The sequence below is a fragment of the Pseudorca crassidens genome, chromosome 15 (assembly GCF_039906515.1).
Source record: "Pseudorca crassidens isolate mPseCra1 chromosome 15, mPseCra1.hap1, whole genome shotgun sequence".
In the NCBI taxonomy this organism is placed as follows: domain Eukaryota; kingdom Metazoa; phylum Chordata; class Mammalia; order Artiodactyla; family Delphinidae; genus Pseudorca; species Pseudorca crassidens.
Genome location: NC_090310.1, coordinates 20,309,773 through 20,330,448, shown reverse-complemented (window position 1 = coordinate 20,330,448; position 20,676 = coordinate 20,309,773). Strand labels below are relative to the sequence as shown.

At 49.2% G+C, this 20,676-nt stretch overlaps 1 protein-coding gene across 8 annotated transcripts in view; it reads right to left on the bottom strand.

The window, feature by feature from the left end:
- Positions 1-5,115: 5,115 nt before the first annotated feature.
- EARS2 (glutamyl-tRNA synthetase 2, mitochondrial) overlaps positions 5,116-20,676 on the bottom strand; it is a 22,356-nt gene continuing 6,795 nt past the window's right edge. For 2 of the 8 annotated variants that reach the window (XM_067706393.1, XM_067706386.1), the window contains exons 3-9: positions 19,563-19,752; positions 16,807-17,279; positions 15,573-15,681; positions 12,971-13,124; positions 12,726-12,856; positions 8,042-8,177; positions 5,116-7,595 (exon numbers count right to left, since the gene is read on the bottom strand). In XM_067706393.1, coding sequence (XP_067562494.1) covers positions 7,512-7,595; positions 8,042-8,177; positions 12,726-12,856; positions 12,971-13,124; positions 15,573-15,681; positions 16,807-17,279; positions 19,563-19,752 — 1,277 coding nt within the window. In that variant the 3' untranslated portion in view covers positions 5,116-7,511. Of the gene's footprint in view, positions 7,596-8,041; positions 8,178-8,626; positions 9,211-10,435; positions 12,132-12,725; positions 12,857-12,970; positions 13,125-15,572; positions 15,682-16,806; positions 17,280-19,562; positions 19,753-20,676 lie in introns of those variants that run through there. The other 6 variants (XM_067706387.1, XM_067706388.1, XM_067706391.1 and 3 more) reach the window with 6 other exon arrangements.

Genomic DNA, 20,676 nt, shown 5'->3' with positions numbered 1-20,676 from the left:
CACATACGTTGGGGAGGGTCCTAGGGCATCAGGCGTGGAAAAAGAAACCAGGTAATTGGCCAAAGGTAAACAAAGACCTGGAAGAACTGCTCTATATAAATGACCTAACCGCCTCTTTACTGCATGCCTCCTCATTCGGGAGGACGCCCACACCCTTCCTCTCTGGGGGCATCTCTGCCTTGCTTCTGTCTTAACAAACTGTTTCTCTGTGTGCCCTCCCATTTGTGCTATGTCTCTAATAATAAATTTTGTACCTGTTTTTACAGCTCTTGCCTCTGTGAGAAATGCATTTTTCACTGGGGACAAGAGCCAGGGGGTGTGGTGGTGGCTGGGATTCCTGGTTTTTATCCAGGCTACCCAGGTTCAATTCCTGGGCAGAGAGTTAAGATCTCGCTTCACGCCACCACTCACTACTGCCTCTCCGAAATCAAGACAAGAGGAGTTCTCTAGATAGAGAAGGCTGCCCCCTCCTTGGCTAGTCTGTCCTACTGCAATCAGGGTTGGAGGAGGGGTGGTAGGGGGCAGAGGGGAGGGCACTCGGGCCTGGGCTGGGACCCCAACATTTTGCCCAGATATAAAGGCTAAGTTGGAGATCCCCAGAGCGTGATAATGAGTTTAATGAGTACCAAGCCAAGCTTCTACAGCCTTCTATATTTAAAAAAATGCATATCCTGGGGCTTCCCTGGTGGCACAGTGGTTGAGAGTCCGCCTGCCGATGCAGGGGACACGGGTTCGAGCCCTGGTCCGGGAAGATCCCACATGCCACAGATCAACTAAGCCCGTGTGCCACAACTACTGAGCCTGCGCTCTAGAGCCCACGAGCCACATCTACTGAGCCCATGTGCCACAATTACTGAAGCCCACGCGCCTAGAGCCCGTGCTCCACAACAAGAGAAGCCAGCCACTGCAATGAGAAGCCTGTGTACTGCAACGAAGAGTAGCCCCTGTTTGCCACAAGTAGAGAAAGCCCACACAACAATGAAGACCCAATGCAGCCAAAAAATAAATTAATTAATTAATTAAAAAGATCTGAAGGCTGAGAGAGAGCTGACCAGGCAAAAGGGCAGAAGAGCATATGGACAGGGCCTCCCTGGTGGCACAGTGGTTGAGAGTCCGCCTGCCGATGCAGGGGACGCGGGTTCGTGCCCCGGTCCGGGAGGATCCCACATGCTGCAGAGCGGCTGGGCCCGTGAGCCATGGCCGCTGGGTCTGCACGTCCGGAGCCTGTGCTCCGCAACGGGAGAGGCCACAACAGTGAGAGGCCCGTGTACCGCAAAAAAAAAAAAAAAAAAAAAAGTGCATATGGACAAGAGTATTCCAGACAGAATAGCGGCACAAAGGAAGGCTTACATGGCGGGAGACAAGAGAAGGGGGCGCGTGTGGCAGGAATGAGTGAAGTGAAGCAGGAAAGGTAGATGGGGTTGGGAGGGGGGGGCGGTCAGGCTGTGAGGATGAAACATGGCTTTATCTTGTTTCCCTCTTTCACGTCTCATTTTCCTACCAGGGCTCCCCGCTCCTGGGCCAGCCCTGCTCAAATCTCTCTTCAGCAAAGCTGCCGGAATGATCTTTAAAAAAAACACAAATCTGATCTTGTCACTTCCCTACTTAAAGCATTTCAGTGGCTCCTCACCTTCCACTTCATGAAGACCCAACTCATGTCTTCGCTAATGGACCCCCACTTTGTCCAGGAACCCAGGGAAGAGCTGGCCCCGCCCCCAGCTCTGGGTCTGACTGATCTATGGGGACTCCCCCACCCACTTCCCCGAAGGGACAGGTTGAAGAATGGGGAAGTCACGAAGGGGAAGGTGCTGGAGAAAAGTTTCCTTGCTTTCAGGGAGAGAGACACAGAAAGCCACGCTCTCTCTGACAACATGAAGTGCAGAGAGGCCCGAGCACTTTAGGCAGACAATTGTGAGCAGAGAGAACCAACCCAAGGCTGTTGCCAATGCTGGGGCCAATAGAACAAAGAGATGGAAAGACCCTAAGACCTCACTGAGGTCACTGAACGCTTAATTAACCAACCCCAGAGCCTGCCATACCCCCGAACTTCCTGCTTTGCGGGATACTAAATCTTCCTTTTCAAGCTGGTTTGAATCTGGATGTTTTGCTATTTGCATCAGATGGCACCTTGATACCCTTAACCTGGCAAAGAAGGGCTGTTTGGATTTCCCTCTGCCTGGTTTCTCAGCTACTTCTCCCACTCCCTCAACTCCTACCCTTGGCTCCACCCAACTTGGTGAAATTCTCTTTCATCCTTTTGTTTGGAATACCTTCCAACCCCCACTGATCTGGAAACTCCTACTCATCCCTCAGAACCCAGTTCAAAGGTCACTTCATCTGTAAAGTCCTCTGACATCTATGAACATGAACGCATGAACTACCCTCTCTGGGTTCTGCCCTCACCCAGGAAGTCCTCATTTTCTAAGTATTTATTATCCTGGTCCCTGGGAAGGTAGGGAATTTCATCATAAGACAAACATATTTAATCAATTAGACAATTTCTAATTTAGGTCCCACTAAACACCCCTCTATATTGAAGTATTCCATCTATCTCAGTCTTCAAAGTCTTTGTCAAAGGTCAGTTTCTCACAGATAGCTGGATTTGGTGCAATTTACAGGCAATACATCAGATAGCTAACTACAACTGCAAATCTTGCAAAAGAGATGTGATTCCCCAGAGTCAATGAAAGTGAAACTGGGAAACTGTTGGAATCTGGCAGAGTTAGATCAGCTGATAATTGCCACTTCTGAAGAAACTGATCTGACTGATGAAGGCCTCAAACATTTTTTTCATCATGAGAGCTTACCTGACTCCCTACTGTGTCAGACAATGTGTCAGGTGCTATGGTTACGACCAAGAATAAGAAAAACTTATTGCCTGTCTCAATCTTATCTTTAGAGTAAGACAGACAATAAACATGTACAAATACACTATATAATTTCATATAGTAATAAGCATTATGAGGAAAAAAATAAGCTAGGATAAAGGCAATATGAATGAGATTCCAAAGTTGCCTACAGAAAAATAGTAATTTTCTGGCAAAGGTATACTCTAAACTCCATGGAAAGAGAATACGCTCAGGGGGAGGAACGGCCCTCTCCATCACTAGAGTGGTCTCCTGCAGCCATGATTGCTTACATGACTCTGTCCCACTGGCCACAGTTGATTGGACCAGGGGTAGACAGCTGACCCAAGCTAGGCCAATCAGATTCTCTCCTGGGATTTTGGACATGGAATACTAGTTATTGAATTGGCAGTGTAGCAGAGGGGAGATGATTCAGCTTTAGGGCTGGGGCAGTTGTTCAACAGCTGCAGAGATAAGAGAAAGCCAGCCTGCAGAAGAAAGATGAGAGTAGCAGACACCCAGACAGAGACGAAGGTTAGAAACTGCAGTTTCAGAGGGATAAAGGTGAGTGTGTTGGGTCCTAATAGGTTTTTGGGTACAGATTCCAGTCTCTTGTAAAGTCCAGCTGGAAGTCCTGCCCTTGGGATCTGTGGGTCCTAAATCTTCCAGTAAATTACTTTCATGGTTTAAGTTAGTCTGAGTGTGTTTCTATGTGTTGCAACCAAGATCAGCATCTCTAAGGATGAAAATACTGGTGATGAGGATGACTGTAATTGATAACATTTGTTGAGTGCCAGGCACTGTTTTAAGAACTTTACATATGTCATCTATTTTGATTCTTACAATTTGCTGAGACAGATACAACTGTTATCCCCATTTTAACAAATGAGGAAACTGAGCTACAGAAGTCACACAGTAAGTGGCAGAACCAGTTTTTGAGTCTAGACAGTTGGCCTCTATGGCCTTCACTTCACTATACTCTGAAAAAACACTGGGGGACGGACTTGAGGTTATTTAAACTGTGAAGTCCTTTTACACATTCCTTCTGATCCTGAGCAAAACCCCAGAGCAGAGGATACATGCTGCTTCTCAGACAACTCACTCCAACCGAGGAAGTGGCCACAACTTTATCGACTCAGCAATTTGATCACTCATTTTGTTAAAACAGTCAGATTCCCTAACCAAGATCTAGAGTTTCTTGTAAGCATATTTGATGTCTTAGAATCGAAGCCTCTGATGTCACTCAGAGTGACAAGAGTTGAGGTTGGACTCTGGGTTGTCGTAAGCCTCATACTAAAACCTCAGAAGAGTTGATCAACTTTTCTGAGCCTCAGTCTCCCTATCTAAAACATAGAAACAACAACCATAATAATAATGCCTGTCTCATGGGGTTGGGAAGATTTAAAGAGATGATGAACTAAACTGTTTACCAGCATAATTTTTTTTTAATATTTATTTACTTATTTTGGTTGTACCGGGTCTTAGTTGCAGCATGCAGACTCCCAGTTGCGGCATGCATGCAGTATCTAGTTCCCCAACCTGGGGTCGAACCCAGGCCCCCTGCGTTGGGAGCATGGAGTCTCAGCCACTGAACCACCAGGGAAGTCCCCTACCAGCATAATTTGAAACCCAGAAGTGGTTGAGGCTCACGTGAACGCAAAATAAATTGCAAGCATTATTATTCTGTGTCCCCTTTGGCGGAACACCTGTTGTTTCTGCCATTGCCCCTTCTTCTGGAAAAACCACCCTACTTCTCCTTGGGAACTTTTCCTCCATTGGATATATTCCTGGCTGAGGAATGGTAACATGACCTCCCAACCACTCTCTTCTTAGAATCTGAATCTTTAGCTGAATCATCCAAAACTGAAGGGGAAAAAATACAGAGAAACCATAACAAAAAATAGTTAAGAGTTCATGTGTTCCCACTGAAGAACACAGACAAGACTGGCCATGAGCTCCTGCTGCCTGCATGCTCAGAGCTTCCCTGGTTCCTGTCTTTTCCAAGACCTGGTTCTTTGGCTTTCCCATAGAGTCTATGACTTTCTCACAAATTTAAACTCCCATAAACTTAAAGTCTCCAAGAAACCTAAGTTAGGCAGAGCTGGTTTCCATTGCTTGCCATCAAAGAACTTTATCTGATGTACTTTTCAAGCAAGGATTAGGTCTCTGTGAAACTCAGCAAATTCTTTAATCCCCTTTCCCTATTCCCCTGGAAAAGGACAGTGTATTAGCAATTTCTTACTGGGTAACAAATTATCCCAGAGCTAAGTGGCTTTAAACAATAAATATTTATTATCTCATAACTGTATGTCTGAAATTCAGGAGCAACTTTGCTTAGTGGTTCTGGCTCAGGATCTTTCAAGAAGGCTGCAGTCAGCACTTTTTACAATAGCCAGGACATGGAACCAACCTAAATGTCCATCAACAGAGGAATGGCTAAAGAAGATGTGGTACATATATACAATGGAATGTTACTCAGCCATAAAACGGAACGAAATTGTGCCATTTGCAGAGACGAGGATGTTCCTAGAGACTTTCATACAGAGTGAAGTAAGTCAGAAAGAGAAAAACAAATATCGTATATTAACACGTATGTGGAATCTAGAAAAATGGTACAGATGAACTTATTTGCAAAGCAGAAACAGGGACATAGAGAACAAATGTATAGATACTAAGGGGGATGAGGGGGTGAGATGGATTGGGAGATTGGGATTGACACATACACACTACTACGTATAAACCAGATAACTAACGAAAACCTACTGTATAGTACAGGGAACTCTATACTCAATGCTCTGTGGTGACTAAATGGGAAGGAAATCCAAGGAAGAGGGGAATATATGTATACGTGTGGCTGATTCACTTTGCTGTACAGCAGAAACAAACATAACATTGTAAAGCAACTACACTCCAATTAAAAAAAAAAAAAAAGAACGCTGCAGTCAAATGTCAGCCAGCATTGCAGTCATCTGAAGGCTTGACTGGGGCTGGAAGACTGACTCCCAAGATGGTCCATTCATACGGCTGTTGTCCAAAGGCCTCCGATCCTTGTCTCTCTGACTGTCTTCACAGTGTGGAAGCTGGCTTCCCACAGAGTAAGGGATCCAAGAGAACAACATGGAAGCCATGACACACCACACAGAAGTCAGCCCTATTCAGTGTGAATGCCAGGAGGCAGCGATGACTGGGGGCTACAAAGGGGAAGCCCAGTAGCTGTGTAGGGGTCTTTGTAGCCGGCCACCATCCTCCTTCCACTTCAGCTATTCCTATTCACCCCAAGAAGAACATCTCATTTCAGAAACCCACAGACAGTGATTTACAAATGATGGGTGGAAGAAGGAGGCAAATATGAAGAAAAAGATGCAGAGCAGGCAGGGTAGAGGTCTCCAGTCCAAGGACCGGGGGAGAACTGGAAAAGAGGAAGAGACAAACTTTAGGGAAGGGAGATACAGGCTGCCCCAAGCCCAAGGACAAAGAGTAGTATAAAACGTTAAGTGTTCCCCCTGGGCAGATTTGTGGGTTCTTCCCTTATAAGCCCCAAAGAAAGTCTAACAAGCCACTTCGGCCCAGCTTGTCAGTCATTGCTCCAGACTCAAACTGGGGGCTTCCCTGGTGGCACGGTTGTTGAGAATCCACCTGCCAATGCAGGGGACACGGGTTCCAGCCCTGGTCTGGGAAGATCCCACATGCCATGGAACTAAGCCCGCATGCCACAACTACTGAGTCCACGTGCCACAACTACTGAAGCCCGTGTGCCTAGAGCCCGTGCTCCACAACAAGAGAAGCCACCGCCATGAGAAGCTCACGCACCACAACGAAGAGCGGGCCCCCGCTCACCGCAACTAGAGAAAGCCTGTGCGCAGCAACCAAGACCCAACACAGCCAAAAATAAATAAATTAAAAAACAAAGTCAAACTGGGCCCGAGAACTGGGACCCAGGGATCCAGGCTGCTGCCAAGCTGTTATGCATGGGCTGAGTTGTGCTCCCCTCAAAACTCACATGTGAAGCCCTAACCTCTCTGTACCTGAGAATGTGACAAAATTTGCAGACAGGGCCTTTAAAGAAGTGATTAAGTTCAAACTGGGCCGTGAGGGTGGGCCTTAACCCAATCTCACTGGTGTCCTCTTAAGAGGGCCTTTGGACAAACAGAGGTACCCAGGGCACAGAGGGAAGGCCTTGTGAGGAAAGAGCAAAAAGGCAGCCGTCTGCAAACCAAGGAGCGAGGCCTCAGGAGAAACGAAACCTGCCAACACCCTGATCTTGGACTGCTGGCCTCCACAACTGTGAGAAAATCATTTTCTGTTATTTAAGCCACCATTCTGTGCTATTTTTTCATAGCAGCCCGAGCAGACTAAAACATGAGCTGCGACTGCTCAGTGAGCCAGCTCCTAACCTCTGCTGTGTACTGTGGTGTCAGAACCATAAGTGAGGCCTTCCTTTCCAGCGTCAGGTAGGTGAGGGGGGCTCGGTGACCCTGGCCAACTGATAAGGATGGGCCTGGCGTGGAGCCATAAATGCACCTGTGCACCCAGAGGTTGTGTGTCCATTCTTGGTTCCTTCCACAAGCTTCCGATGGGCCCCAGGCCTCCTGCTCCTCCCCTCTGAGGGCAGGTCCCACAAGAACAGTTCCTGTGGCCACCTCTGCTGTCCTGCACTCCTTCTCTCTAGCTGGAAAGCACCTTCTGTATTCGTTCCCGCACTTCCTTTGGTCCCAAGGACAACATCATCTCAGCTACAGGAGGTCCTTGCTAAGAACAAAAAGAGAAAACATTGCCTTAAGATGCCTGAGGAATGAACACCCAACTTGGTCTGCAGAAGTTACCCCTAGGCCAACCCCAGCACTGCTGCCTGCATCCCAAGGAGCAGAGTCTGCATTTTACGGGCTTTGATTTCTAAGGATGGGTCCCAGAAGCCTGCTCTTGCTGGGTTGGTAGGTCCAATAGCCCCAGTCAACCGCCGGCTCCATGAAGGCAGGGAGCACATGTGTTTCACTCACTACCGTATCCACTGTACCTAGTATGGTGCTTACACATGGTAGGTACTCAGTAAGTATTGTCTGTTGAATGACTGAATGAGGGGGGTGGTCATGTTTCATTCATCTTTGCAGCCCCCAAACTGAGCTTAGTGCTGCCGGTGAATGTTAGCTGAGTGGATAAATGAGGGCTCCAGGACACAGTCCAGCCACCCGCCTCACCAGCTGTCCACTGAGGGCCACTCGGAGGAGCTTCATCACGTTACTGTGTTTGGTGCCTTCCAGACCTTCTGACAGCTTCTTCAGTTCTCCGTTCAGCATGTCCTGAGTTAAACTCATACCGGGTCCTTCTAAAAGCCTAGAAGAGGGCCAGTCTATAAGGGGCCAGCATGGGCCAGTGGCAAGTGGGTGGAAGGGAGGACTTCAGAAGATTCATCCATCAGCTACAATATACATTAACAGCACAACCAATGTTCAAGCCTGCCTTGTGGGTGGGGGATATCTACTACCCCCATCCCCATCCTAGTTGCGGAAGAAACAACCACCAAGAGACTACAAACACAGAGAATCCAAGCAAGTGGGCATAAAATAGGGAAACTAAGAGGAAACCATAGAGGATTTACTGATTACTACCTGTGCCATGTAATCTTCATGCCTCAGTTTTCTCACCTGTAAAGTGGGAATAATAAGTGTCTGCACCTCACAGGGCTATGGTGGGGCTAAGTTAAAACTTGTAAAGCACTAAGTACATTGCCTGAACAGATGGTAAGTACTTGAAAGGATGAGCTCTTATATTTCAATTAGAAGTTAAATATTAGCTAATATTTATTACATCCAAGAGCTCAGAGACATTGCAAGAGGATCTGAAAAGACACTTAGGATTGGGTTACACATAGGATGGAAGAATGAAGCCCTCTGGGAAATGATCTGAAACACAGCTTCAAGACTTCTGGGGGATGTAGCGGAGAAGAGCTGAAAGAAGGAAATCGGGAGACCCCAGCTCCAGTAATGTCCCTGCCGCCAACTTGCTACAACCATTCTTTGCCCACAAATGAAACACTTAAGGAACTAAAACAGGCCAGCAACCATTCCCCCCTTTCCTGGCAGTCCAGCTGAGACCCTCTCCCCAAAGCACGTTTGAGCTCAAGAGAAAGTCCCCAATTAGTCAGAGCACGACTTGCAAAAACTTCGTCCCAGCCCTGATTCTGAGTTAGAGCAAGAGACAGGAGCAGGGCAGGGGGAGTCATTCCACACGGAAGAGGGACCGAGGCTGGAGATCTTCACTAGTGCAGACGATCCTCGACGCCACCTCTGACACCACCTGCTCCCAAAAGGGCCCAGACACTCCATTCCCCACATCAGCTCAGGGTGGAGGGCTACCGGCTCAGGGACTGGGTTCATGAGGAATTGAAACAAAAAGCCTTTTAGTGCAGATTTCCTTACTCACTCCAGTACTTGAGCAATTCAGTTTCAATTTGAGAAACATAATCATCTGTATTGCATCTTAAAACCGGACCACATGATTGCTATTTATGAAATGGAGAAGAGGAAATATTGAAAATATGAAATGTAATGTGGTTTGCAGCAACATGGATGCACCTAGAGATTATCATACGAAGTGAAGTAAGTCTCAGAAAGAGACAAATACCATGATATCACTTATATGTGGAATCTAAAATATGACACAAATGAACATATCTACAAACCAGAAACAGACTCACAGACATAGAGAACAGACCTGTGGTTGCCAAGGGTGGGCGGGGTGGGGGGAGGGAAGGATTGGGAGTTTAGGACTAGCAGATGCAAACCATTATGTATAAAATGGATAAACAACAAGGTCCTACCACAGAGCACAGGAAACTATAGTCAATATCCTGTGATAAACCATAATGGAAAAGACTATGGAAAGGAATATGTATAACTGAATCACTTTGCTATATAGCAGAAATTAACACATTGTAAACCAACTATACTTCAAAAAAACCCAAAAATGTAATGTGGGAAAAAACCAAACACACTCCTCAATGTCACTGTGGGGAAGCAGGCTGCCAAGGAGCTGGTGAGAGTAACAGGCCCCAGGCAGCCAACACTGGCAGCCAGGGCATGTTAGAGCTGGTCCAGGCCTTGGTGTGGGCACAGAGGGACTTCCAGAGATCCGGCAGCTTCTAAATATTTGGGCGTCAGCTTTCTTGCCTTCAGTGGGAGCCCCCGAGGGTCTCTAAAATCTAATCCCATGGCAGGGGTGGGGAGGTAAGACATTAGCCCAGTGAACTAGAACTAACAGCCTCGTGTGGAATGTCCTAAATTAAGGGAGTATTATTACTAATAATACCTCTTGGGAATTTATCCTGGAGATTTACTTGTAAGGGTGCTTAATGATGTCTATTCAAGGTTACTCACTGTGATTGTCTGTAACTGCAAAATTTGGAAGCAACCCAAATGTCCACCAATAGGATATGAATTATATAAATCATAGTAAAGTGGTATAAAAAGGGAATAGCTGTAGCTGGGAAAAGAATGAGGATGCTCTTCTAAGCCCTGGACAGATCTAAAGATAAATTGTTAAGGGAAAAACAAACAGACAAACAAGCAAAAAAACACATATAGACACTTAGGGAAATACAGCCATTATTTTGTAAACTTTAAATGAAGTATAATCTATAAAAATACTGAATCACTATGTTGTACATTTGAAACTAACATATTATAAATCAACTATACTTCACTAAAAAAATAAAAATAACACAAAAATCCCACCCAAAGACAACAGTGTTATTGTATCGTATTTTTTTGGCCGCACTGCTTGGCTTGCAGGATCTTAGTTGCCCATCAGGGACTGAACCCAGGCCCTCGGCAGTGAAAGCACTGAGTCCTAACCATTGGACCACCAGAGAATTCCCTGTATTGTACCTTTTGTGTAAAAAAGCTGAAAACTAAGGGTTATTTAGATATAGTTATGAATAGTAGTAACATCCAGAGAGGGTTCTGGAACAGGGCAGACAGGGGACAAGGATTAAAAATGGGACTCCTGATATATGCCTTTCAAAATAATTTCTAGGTTTTAAACCTAGAGGTTCAAGAGGTTTGAATGTATTAATAACCATTAAGTTTTAAATTCAAAAAATTGGAAGAATGGAGCTGTATACACATTTCCTTGAATCCACAGACATTTCACAAAGGAAGCTGCTGTTTGGGACTGCCTTTCTGCTGGGGGCTGAGTAGGAGGGAAGACTTGTGATGGCTGCTTGCTATCAGGGGCTGTCCAAGTACTTTACACCAAAGATAAGCAACAGAGAATACGACTGGACATACGGTCTCTCGCCCCGGCCGGCTTGCGTCTCAATCCCTGCTCCTTCAATTTACTAGCTGTATTATTTTAGACAAGTTACTCAACCTCTTTGTGCCTTGATTTCCTCACCTGCTAAAATGGGGCTAACAGGAGTTCCTTTATTAGGTTGCTCTGAATTCAAGTGTACACACACACATAGCATGCACACGTATCCGTGTACACATCTAACGTATATGATATATAACACAGCATGCTGTAGGCACATGTGTAAGCAAACCCACACGAGTGTTTGCTATTATTATCTAATTTAATCTTTATAACTCTCTCCACAGGCCCTAACTCTCCCTGTGGAACTACCCGGCTCCATCCTCAGCCCATGTGCTTTGGCTGGGTCAGGGGCGGGGGCGGGGGGGGGGGTCCACTCAGGGTCCCACGTATGACCTAACCTAAGCCAGTCAGCACATCACATTCTCCAGGCCTCAGTGACTAGTTCAGAGACAGAAAAACCAGGCCAATCAGGCCCCATCAGAGTGACTCTTAGGACACAGCTGGAGCCGGAGGCTAAGGTTTTGCTGTCTTAACCACCACAGTGGAGACTGTGAGAGAGGCTGCTTCTGCCCCTGGTATCCTTTCTCCCTCTCATGTGTACTGACACAATTTTCAGCTGGGCACCTGGTCCCCAAGGTAAAAACTACATTTTCTAGACTCCCTTGTAGCTTGGAGTGGCCGTAAGACAGGCGTTCGGGCCAGCGGGATGCAGGTGGAAACGAGTGTGTCACTTTTAAGTCAAGTCCCTAAGGGGGAGGAGTATCCCGTCCCCCTCTCCCTTCCCTCATTCTTCCTCTGGCTGAATTGTGAGCCACCATGGACCATGGGGACAAGAGCAAAACCCAGGGATGACAGGACCCTGGAGATGTGGAGAAAGCTCTTCAGCCCAAACTGCCTGCTCTGGATGGTAAGGGAGAAAGGCGTTTGTCTTGTCTGGTAGAGCATCCGACGCTCCATCTACCCGATACAGAACCCCTGCAGAAGGAGTAGCGGGCGTGGAGGAGTGGGGGAGAAAGTCAAAGGGGCAGAGGGAGAAATTAGGTCTTGGTGCCGTATTTTTGGCCCCAGCTTTAAGCTGGACCTCAAGTTGGCTCTTCTCCTAGCCTCTGCAATTACGTAAACCAATCATTCCCCCCCTTGCTTAAGCCCATTTTGGTTGCACTTTGTGCCCTCGTAATCTGGAGAGTTCTGCTACTGTTAAAATAAGACCTTGTATCATCTCCACCCTATAGATGAGGAAATGGAAGCTCAAGGACGTGCAGTCACTTGGACAAATCGAAGCCCCCTGGGCAAGTGAACTAACTGGGCCAGCGAGGGGTGGGGCGGGAACGGAACCCAGGTGGGTCCGATCCCAGCGCCAGACCACCGCCTCTTCCTGGGAGAGCCTGGGCTCCTCAGGGTCAGCCCTTCCGCCAAGAGAGCCGTGAGTGATCGTCTCATGGAGAACCTCTCGCTAGCTCTGGGGCTGTACTGCAGGCCTGACAGCCGAGCCCTGGAGTGAAGGGGGGCCCTGGTGGGGAGAGAGGGAAGAGAGGTGCAGAACCCTGAACTCAGCCTGCGGACACTCACCCCAGCACACGCTTGGCAATGATGTCCACCTTCTCCGAGATGGCGCCCAGCTGCGCTCGACTCACAGCAGGGCGAGTCCACAGGTAGGAGTGCGCTGGGGAGACCAAATCCTGCAGGTGGCAAATGTGACCCTGGGGGAAGAGGCGGTCACTGAACGTCCTGGGATGGGGCTCTGACGCAGCGGGAGGGGGAGGAGTGGGGCGCCACCCGCTCCCTGGGTCCCCCCCGAGCTCCCGACACCACACCTGTCTCAGCAGGATGATCCTCTCCACGTAGGCTGCGTCCAGCACATTCCTGTCTTGCAGCTGGCTCCCGAATGCCTCCTCCACGAGAGCCTGTAGCTTCCCCACCAGCTGGCGTCTCTGGGTCTCATCGCTCACCAGCCGGCGGAGGTGCAGCCTGCCGGGGAAGCCAAGGGACCGTCCTGCCACGGGCATCTCCAGCCCAGACAACCCTCTTCCCCAGTGGAGTGGGTGGGGTTTGAAGAATGACACCTTCCGGCTGGAGCAGAGAGGAGGGTGCCGAAGGTCTGCCCGTCCCTCTGCTCCCCAGGGCCTCTCACATGGCCCGCCACCCTCCTCTGAGCTACCTGCCTGGCCTCAACAGGCACCTGAGTTTACAAAGCAGAACCTGGCGGTGCCTGCCTCCTCGCAGAGTTCAAAGCATGGGGCTCTGGAGCAAAAGGGCAGAGGTCGAGAATATGGATTTCTAGGATTCAAAGCCATGTCCAGACGGCACAGTTCTCTGAATTCACGGCTCACAGTTAAAAAGCTCAAGTTTTCCTGTCAGGTCAAATCTTTCCCTTTTCAGAATTCTTCTAACCGCCTTGTTCCCTCCTTCAGAAGCAACAAAGCCTCTAAGACTCCAAGCCTCAAACCAGGCCCTGTCAGTCCTGTCTCTGGGCTGCCCTCACCCTGTCCCCAGCACGACTGGAGGGACCCAAGAGAGCGAGCAGCAAGGGGCCGAGGGCCATTCTGTAGGCGCTTGGGCCCCTGTCCCTGCCGCAGAAGAAAGGTAGGCAGCAAGGGACTCTTGATCATCTCATGGGCTCTGAGACTGCACAGGCCTGTGGGTGAAGCCAGCTTTGCCAGATGTCTGCAGCAAGTTACACAACCGTTCGGAGCTCAGGGTGCTTGTCTGTTACTGTGGGAACAACGGGGCCTCCCTCACAGGGCGCTGGGCAGAGTAAATGAGGAGCTGTCTGTAAAGCACTGAGTACCAGGCCTGCGTTACTGCCACACCCGGCAGTTGGAGACGGGCAGGGAGTCTGAACACAGGGTGGAAGGATGAGACCGTCTGGGAAGCAATCTGGAGCACTCACTGGCCCAAAACCATCACTTTCTAAAACGAATGAAGAGAAATCACATGAAATTTGTACTGAAACTGTTTCTAGGACCTCCTTAGTAGTTAGATGAGACAGTGGGAAGAAAGAAATCAGGCTTGAGATAGTCCACGGCCTGGGACGTAGCCAAGTGCTAGATAAATGTTCGTTACCATCACTACCTCCACCACACCACTAGCACTGCTATGACAACTACTATCTTTACAACTGTTACTGAAATAATCATAGCAGTGGCTTGATTACAGAAACAACTAAAGAGAACAGCTTCGGCTGCACAAAAACTGAGGGCATCTATCCCAAGCAAAAGCCCACTGCCGTCTCCCTCTGGCTCCCCTTCATGCTTTGCAGAGGACTGGAATGGGTCACAAAGTATCTCCCCCGTTCCAACTCCATTACTCCCAGGGATATCGCTTTCTCCATGATAAGAAAGGTAGAGAACAGGCTGCATTCAATGTGCACGCTGTTTGCTCCTGAATGCCCCACTCAAGAGATGCCCACTCACAGTGGTTAAGAATCCGCCCGCCAACGCAGGGGACAGGAGTTCAATCCCTGTCGATCTCTGTTCGATCCCGGGAAGATCCCACATGCCGTGGAGCAACTAAGCCTGTGTGCCACAACTACTGAGCCTGTGCTCTAGAGCCCGTGAGCCGCGACTACTGAAGCCCATGCACCTAGAGCCCATGCTCCACAACAAGAAGCCACCGCAATGAGAAGCCTGCACACCGCAACGAAGACCCAACGCAGCCAAAAATAAATAAATAAAAATAATAATAAAAAAAAAGATGCCCATCATTACTGTGTGAACTTGAACTTGGGCTGGTTATTCAACTTCCTGACATCTTGCTCTCCTTGTATGCACACTAGGGCAAAATCATACAACTGACCTTATGTCTGATGTGGGAAGTACATGAAGTAACGTCCTTGACACACCCGCAGTCGATGTGAATCCCCTGGGCTCATGCCATAAAGCACCGAGAAGAGCCTGCCCCCAAACCAAGGCTCAAGAGAAGACATCAAAGAGTCCCTGGCCCTTAAGTATGGACCTGTCCTCTGGCTTTCCCTCTAATGCCCTTAGCCTGAGACGTGGCAACAGTGATCCGAACTGTAACTGTGGCTGGAGGTTTCGCAGGGAAGAACTACTTGAAATGTAAAACAGATGCCATGACACAGCACTGTTACTGTGTTGGCTGGGTAGGGGAGGGGCTGAGCAGGAATAATGGTGACTACAAAAACCGTACCTGCCATTTTACTGAGCGCTTTCTATGTGCAAAATAGTTTGAGGCTTAATTTAACTGAACAATCGCCTAAGGTGAGAAAACATTTTAGAGAAAAGAGGCTTGAGGAGGTTAGGTGACTTACCAGTGGTCACATGGCACTAGACACCTGAGCCCATGGTCAAAATCAAGTGTGTGTGACTCCAGAGCCCACTAGACCTTCCACCGTGGGGACCCAGCATCAGCCGGTGAGCCCTTTTCTCCTGGGGGTGCTCCAGATTCCCCGCTCACCTGTTGAATTCTGGGAGCTTCTCCAGGTCCAGCAGGGCTGAGTGGCAGGTGACCCGGGTCAGGTCAAACTGTGAGATCAGCTCTGGCAAGGTCCTGCCCATCTGGTTCTCTGCAAGTGAGGCAGGCCCAGCTGCTCAGCACCCACCCCCCACCCTGCCATTCCACCTTCAATCACAAGGGAGGCTGCCCAAACAGATTCGACTTCTAGGTATTTTATATACCAAGGGCCCGAGTGAGCTTTCATTTGCAGAAAGGGTTCTGTCACTAAAGAACAAAAAGCTTGAAAACAATCCGGCTAAATCAACCCTCACGGCCCTCAAAGACACGAGCTGCAAGAACAGCCTGCTCACTGCCTGGCTGCGCCCCAGGGATCTGACCCGACTGGTTTTGGATGGGGTCTGAGCAGGACTGCATTTCATAAGCTTCCTGGTGGATTCCAAAGTGCAGCCAGAGTGAGAAGAGCTGAGGCACGAGCTGCTTCTCACGAGCGGTGGCCCGTCTCACGCAGTCAGTGGGCATCCTGGTTAGGCTTGAGCCTCTGCCACAGCCCTCACTAGCTGTGTGACTTCGGCAAGTTACTCAATCTCTCTGAGCCTCACAAGCTTCTAACAAACAGTGGGGATAATAAATACCCCTCAAGGATATTTTAAGGTTTAAATGAGATACGAGCAGAAAAAGCAGGAAGCAGACTATGGCCACATTTTCAGAAATCGTCCCCCCTCCAAAAGGTCATCCTATTTTGTGCATCATCAAGATGTGGGCCTAAGTCTTTGGTCAGCTTGGAATAAACTAGAGTCACAGTAATACTAGTAATACTGTCAGAGTACCTACTTGTACTTCTATTAATAATGTAATTACAATAATCACAGGATCTGTAATTTTTGTGCTGTTGTGTGGCAGATACTGTGCTGGTGCCTCATAGTCAGGAGCTCAGTGAACCCTAACTTAACCCTGTGAGGTAGACACTTAGCCCATTCTACAGATGAGGCAACCGAGGCTCACAGATCATAAGATCCTTGAGGGCAGGGATTACATCTACCTTGTTCACCATTGTAGCCCCAAGCACGTAACACGGTGTCTGGCTCAATAAACACTTGTCAAATAAGAGAAGGAACATGTATAAGATCACACAGCCAGTGGGCGGCACAGCTGGGACTGAAGGCCAGGCGGCCTGACCCAAGGCCCTGGCTCTTCAGTGCTATGGTTCCACCAGTACCTCTTGGGGAGTGGGTACCTGCAAACCCTGAGCCGCAGCTGGTGATGATATCGAGCAAGGCATCTGGCAGGAAGCCGGCGGCAGCAAAATGCTCCAGGAAGATGTCCCCTTGCCTCTTGGACAGTTTGCTGCCATCCCTGTTGAGGAGCAGGGGCAGGTGGGCAAAGTGCGGGGGCTGCCAGCCCAGGGCCTGGTAGAGGAGCAGATGCTTGGAGGTGGAGACCAGCCACTCGGAGCCCCGCAGCACGTGGCTGATGCCCATGTGGTGGTCGTCCACCACACAGGCCAGGTGGTAGGTGGGGAAGCCGTCGCTCTTCAGGATGACTGGGTCCCCCTCCACACTGGCCACCTCATGCCGATTCCAGCCATACACCAAGTCCTGGAAGGCAGGCGCCTCCCTCTCCAGGTGGAAGCGGATGGGAGGCTTGGGGTCTTTGGCCAGCTTCTGGGCCACCTGCGCCTCGCTCAGGCTCCGGCACCGATTGTCATACCTGTTGGGAAGCAGAGCAGCACAGTAACTAAAAGTTACTAAGAGTAGTGGTGACGGGCGTGAGCCCTACCTTTGCCTCTGATAACTGTATGACCTTGGGCAAGTCATTTACCTCTTACAGCTGTCTCCTCAGTCTTGAATGGGGATAATAAGGTTATTGCGTGGGAGAACTAAGTGAGATAACATAGCACAGCAGTCACAAGCCTGTTTCCCTTCTTCCTTGCTAATGAGGAAACGTCAAATGTCACCCAAGGGGGTGAATCATGACTGATTTTGCTTAGCATGCAATCTCATTCCCCTAAAGCATTGACCCATCACTGAGATTCAAAAAAAAGTATGCTTGTGGGGTAGCGGAGGATGAAGGTTCTGGGAAAGATTTTCTCTCTAAGTGAGAAGCGGGCGAGCCACAGGGTGCTGCAGCCACTTGTAACTGATGGGGGAGGGGGGCAGCAAGGGAGGCAGCAACAGGCCAAAATAGAGTCTCGCCTTCTCAAAGCTGCTGGCTTCATCCTGGAGTCACCCACCTGCAGACTTCTGCAGAAGGAGAAGATGAATGTCTATGTGGTTTATGCTTTGGCTACTCAAAGTGTGGTCTGTGGACCTCCAGCGTCAGCCTCACCTGGGAGCTTGTCAGAAATGCGGCATCTCAGGACCTGCTGGACCCACCCTGGACCTGCTGAATCAGAAGCTGCCCGTTAACTAGACCCTCAGGTGATTCTTCTGCACATTGAAGTTGAGAAGCTCTGGTTTGTCCCTTTTAAACAGAGTATTTGTTACTTGCTCCCAAAAGCGTCCTAAATGATACACAAATGTAACACTTGTAAGTACCATCCTTGACACTGAGCTAAATGTTCAATCGTAAATGGCTGTATGGGACTTCCCTGGTGGCGCAGTGGTTAAGAATCTGCCTGCCAATGCAGGGGACACGGGTTCGAGCCCCGGTCTGGGAAGATCCCACATGCTGCGGAGCGACTAAGCCCGTGTGCCACAACTACTGAGCCTGTGATCTAGAGCCTGCGCTCTAGAGCCTGCGAGGCACAACTACTGAGCCCGTGTGCTGCAACTACTGGAGCCCATGCGCCTAGAGCCCGTGCTCCGCAACAAGAGAAGTCACTGCAATGAGAAGCCCGCGCACTGCAATGAAGAGTAGCCCCCACTCGCCACAACTAGAGAAAGCCCGCACGCACCAAAAAAGACCCAATGCAGCCAAAAATCAATAAATGTATAAAATAAATAAATAAATGGCTGTATGGATCCAGGATAGGACATGATTGTAATTTTAAAAAATAATCTTCTGTCAATGGGCAAGTAGACCGTTTATGATTAAAAAGGCAATGCTGCAGCGGATGGCACGACCTTGTATGAGCATCCAAGCCCTTGTCCAAATAGTTCATTGAAACTGGAACTTGAATGTTATGATGCTGATGGGAGTACAAGCTAGTAGAGTGCCTCTAGACAGCATCTATCAAAGCTATAAATTAACCTGCAATTCCAAATCTAGGGAGGTAACCCAACAAACACATTGCACATGTGCCAAACGATGTACGTCAACATTATTCATCACCGTTCCCTTTTTTTAGTAACAAAAGATTAGAGATAACATAAATGTTCATTAGAAAGGAACTGATCAAGTGAGTGATGATACAGCCCTGTGATGGAATACTACGCAAGCAGAGGAAAATTTATGGACTCGTACAGACCAATCCTCAAGACAGTAAGTGGGATCTGTAAACTGCATGACACGTATCTTGTGGGCTACCATTTGAGCGGGGAAGAGGAGAATGATCCCTGCCTCATGGTGCTTTTCCCATGTCCTCCCCGCCCTTGAGCGTGGGCTGGACCTAGTGACTTCCTTCTGATGCACAGAGCACGACACAGCCGTGAGATGTCACTTCCCTGATTAGGTTATGCAGAAGCTGTAGCTTCCACCTTCCTCGCTCTCCCCTGCCTTCTCCCTGGCTTGCCCTGAGGAAAGCCAGCTGCCAAGCTGTGAGCTGCCCTGTGGAGAGGCCCACGTGGCTCGGAACAGATGCCTCCAGGCAACAGCCTCGGAGAGGCATGGAGGCAGATCCTTTGAGTCCAGCCTCGAGGTAACTGCAAGCCTGGCCAAGACCTTGACGCAGCTTTGAGAGCAACCCTGAGCCAAAGGAGCCAGCTAAGCTGTGCCCAAACCTGACCCACAGAAACCCTGAGATAAGCCAGTTGGGGATAATCTGTTACACAGCAAGAGCTAACGAACACATCCACCCCTGGGGAGGCACCCGTGACAGGCTGGGGCTCTCACCGGGGTGTCTGATGGTTCCTTAGGGCCTCCCTCTTCAGGAGCTCCAGCCGCTGGGGTGAGCAGAAACACGGGTATGCAGCGCCGCTCTTCAGCAGAGCTTCGGTGGCCTGGGCGTAGAGTGCAAGTCGCTGAGACTGCAGGTAGGGCCCTGCAGGACCTCCCCGGCGGGGGCTCTCATCAGGGGGGATGCCTACAACACAGGCAGAGAATAATCACCAAACGGTAATAACTACGATGCATAAGACACTGGTTCCCAGGCACTGTTATAAGCGCTTTACACATATAGCAAAGCTTCTAACCCTCCTGACAATCCATGAGGCTGTTACTCTTATGATTTCCCTTTTCCAGATGAAGAGTTAAAACACAGAGAGGTTAACGCTCAAGATCATGTGGCTGGTGGATAAGGAGTCGGATGGAGGTGCACTGGTTCCACGGCCCATGCCCTTACAGGCACGTCCTCTCCCTCCATCCTTGCCCTGGGGAGGGAGAAGCCAGCAGGGCTGGAACAGGGGACTTGGGAGAAGCGTGGTTCAGGGACAGCCCATTCAGCCTGGCTGGGCTCCTGGCCCTGCCCCTGACTGGCTGTCACGAGGGATAGTGCCTTGCACCTTCCAGGCTGCTTTTATGTTTTGTGATCGCTGTTAAAGCTCAAAACCACCCCACCCAGTAGGGGCCGTTATTACCCCCATTCAGTAAGGAGGACATGGGGGCGTAGAGGGGCTGTGTTATTTCACCTGGCCAAGGACCAAAGCCAGGCTAGCTGGCCCCAAGTCCGCACTCTTAACCACTTGGTGGACTGCCTCTTGCATTCCTTAGCCTTTCTAAGCCTCGGTTTCCTTCTCTGAAAAGTGGAGCTGAGAGTCTACTGTGCAGAGTGACCGAGACGTAAACGCACCAGTGCTTACACAGTGCTTAGTGCAATGGCTTCATGTAGAACAGCTGCAACATACGCTGTTAGATTAAATGTGACCTATTATAAGCGAACCGCCAACCCCAGGTCTGGTTTCCTCAGGTCACAAAGGATAGATTTAACTTATAAACGCTTCCGGGAGAGGTAGGGTGGACACAGAAGAGCTGGATGACGGTGTTTCTGCCCTGAAATGGCTTTCAAACA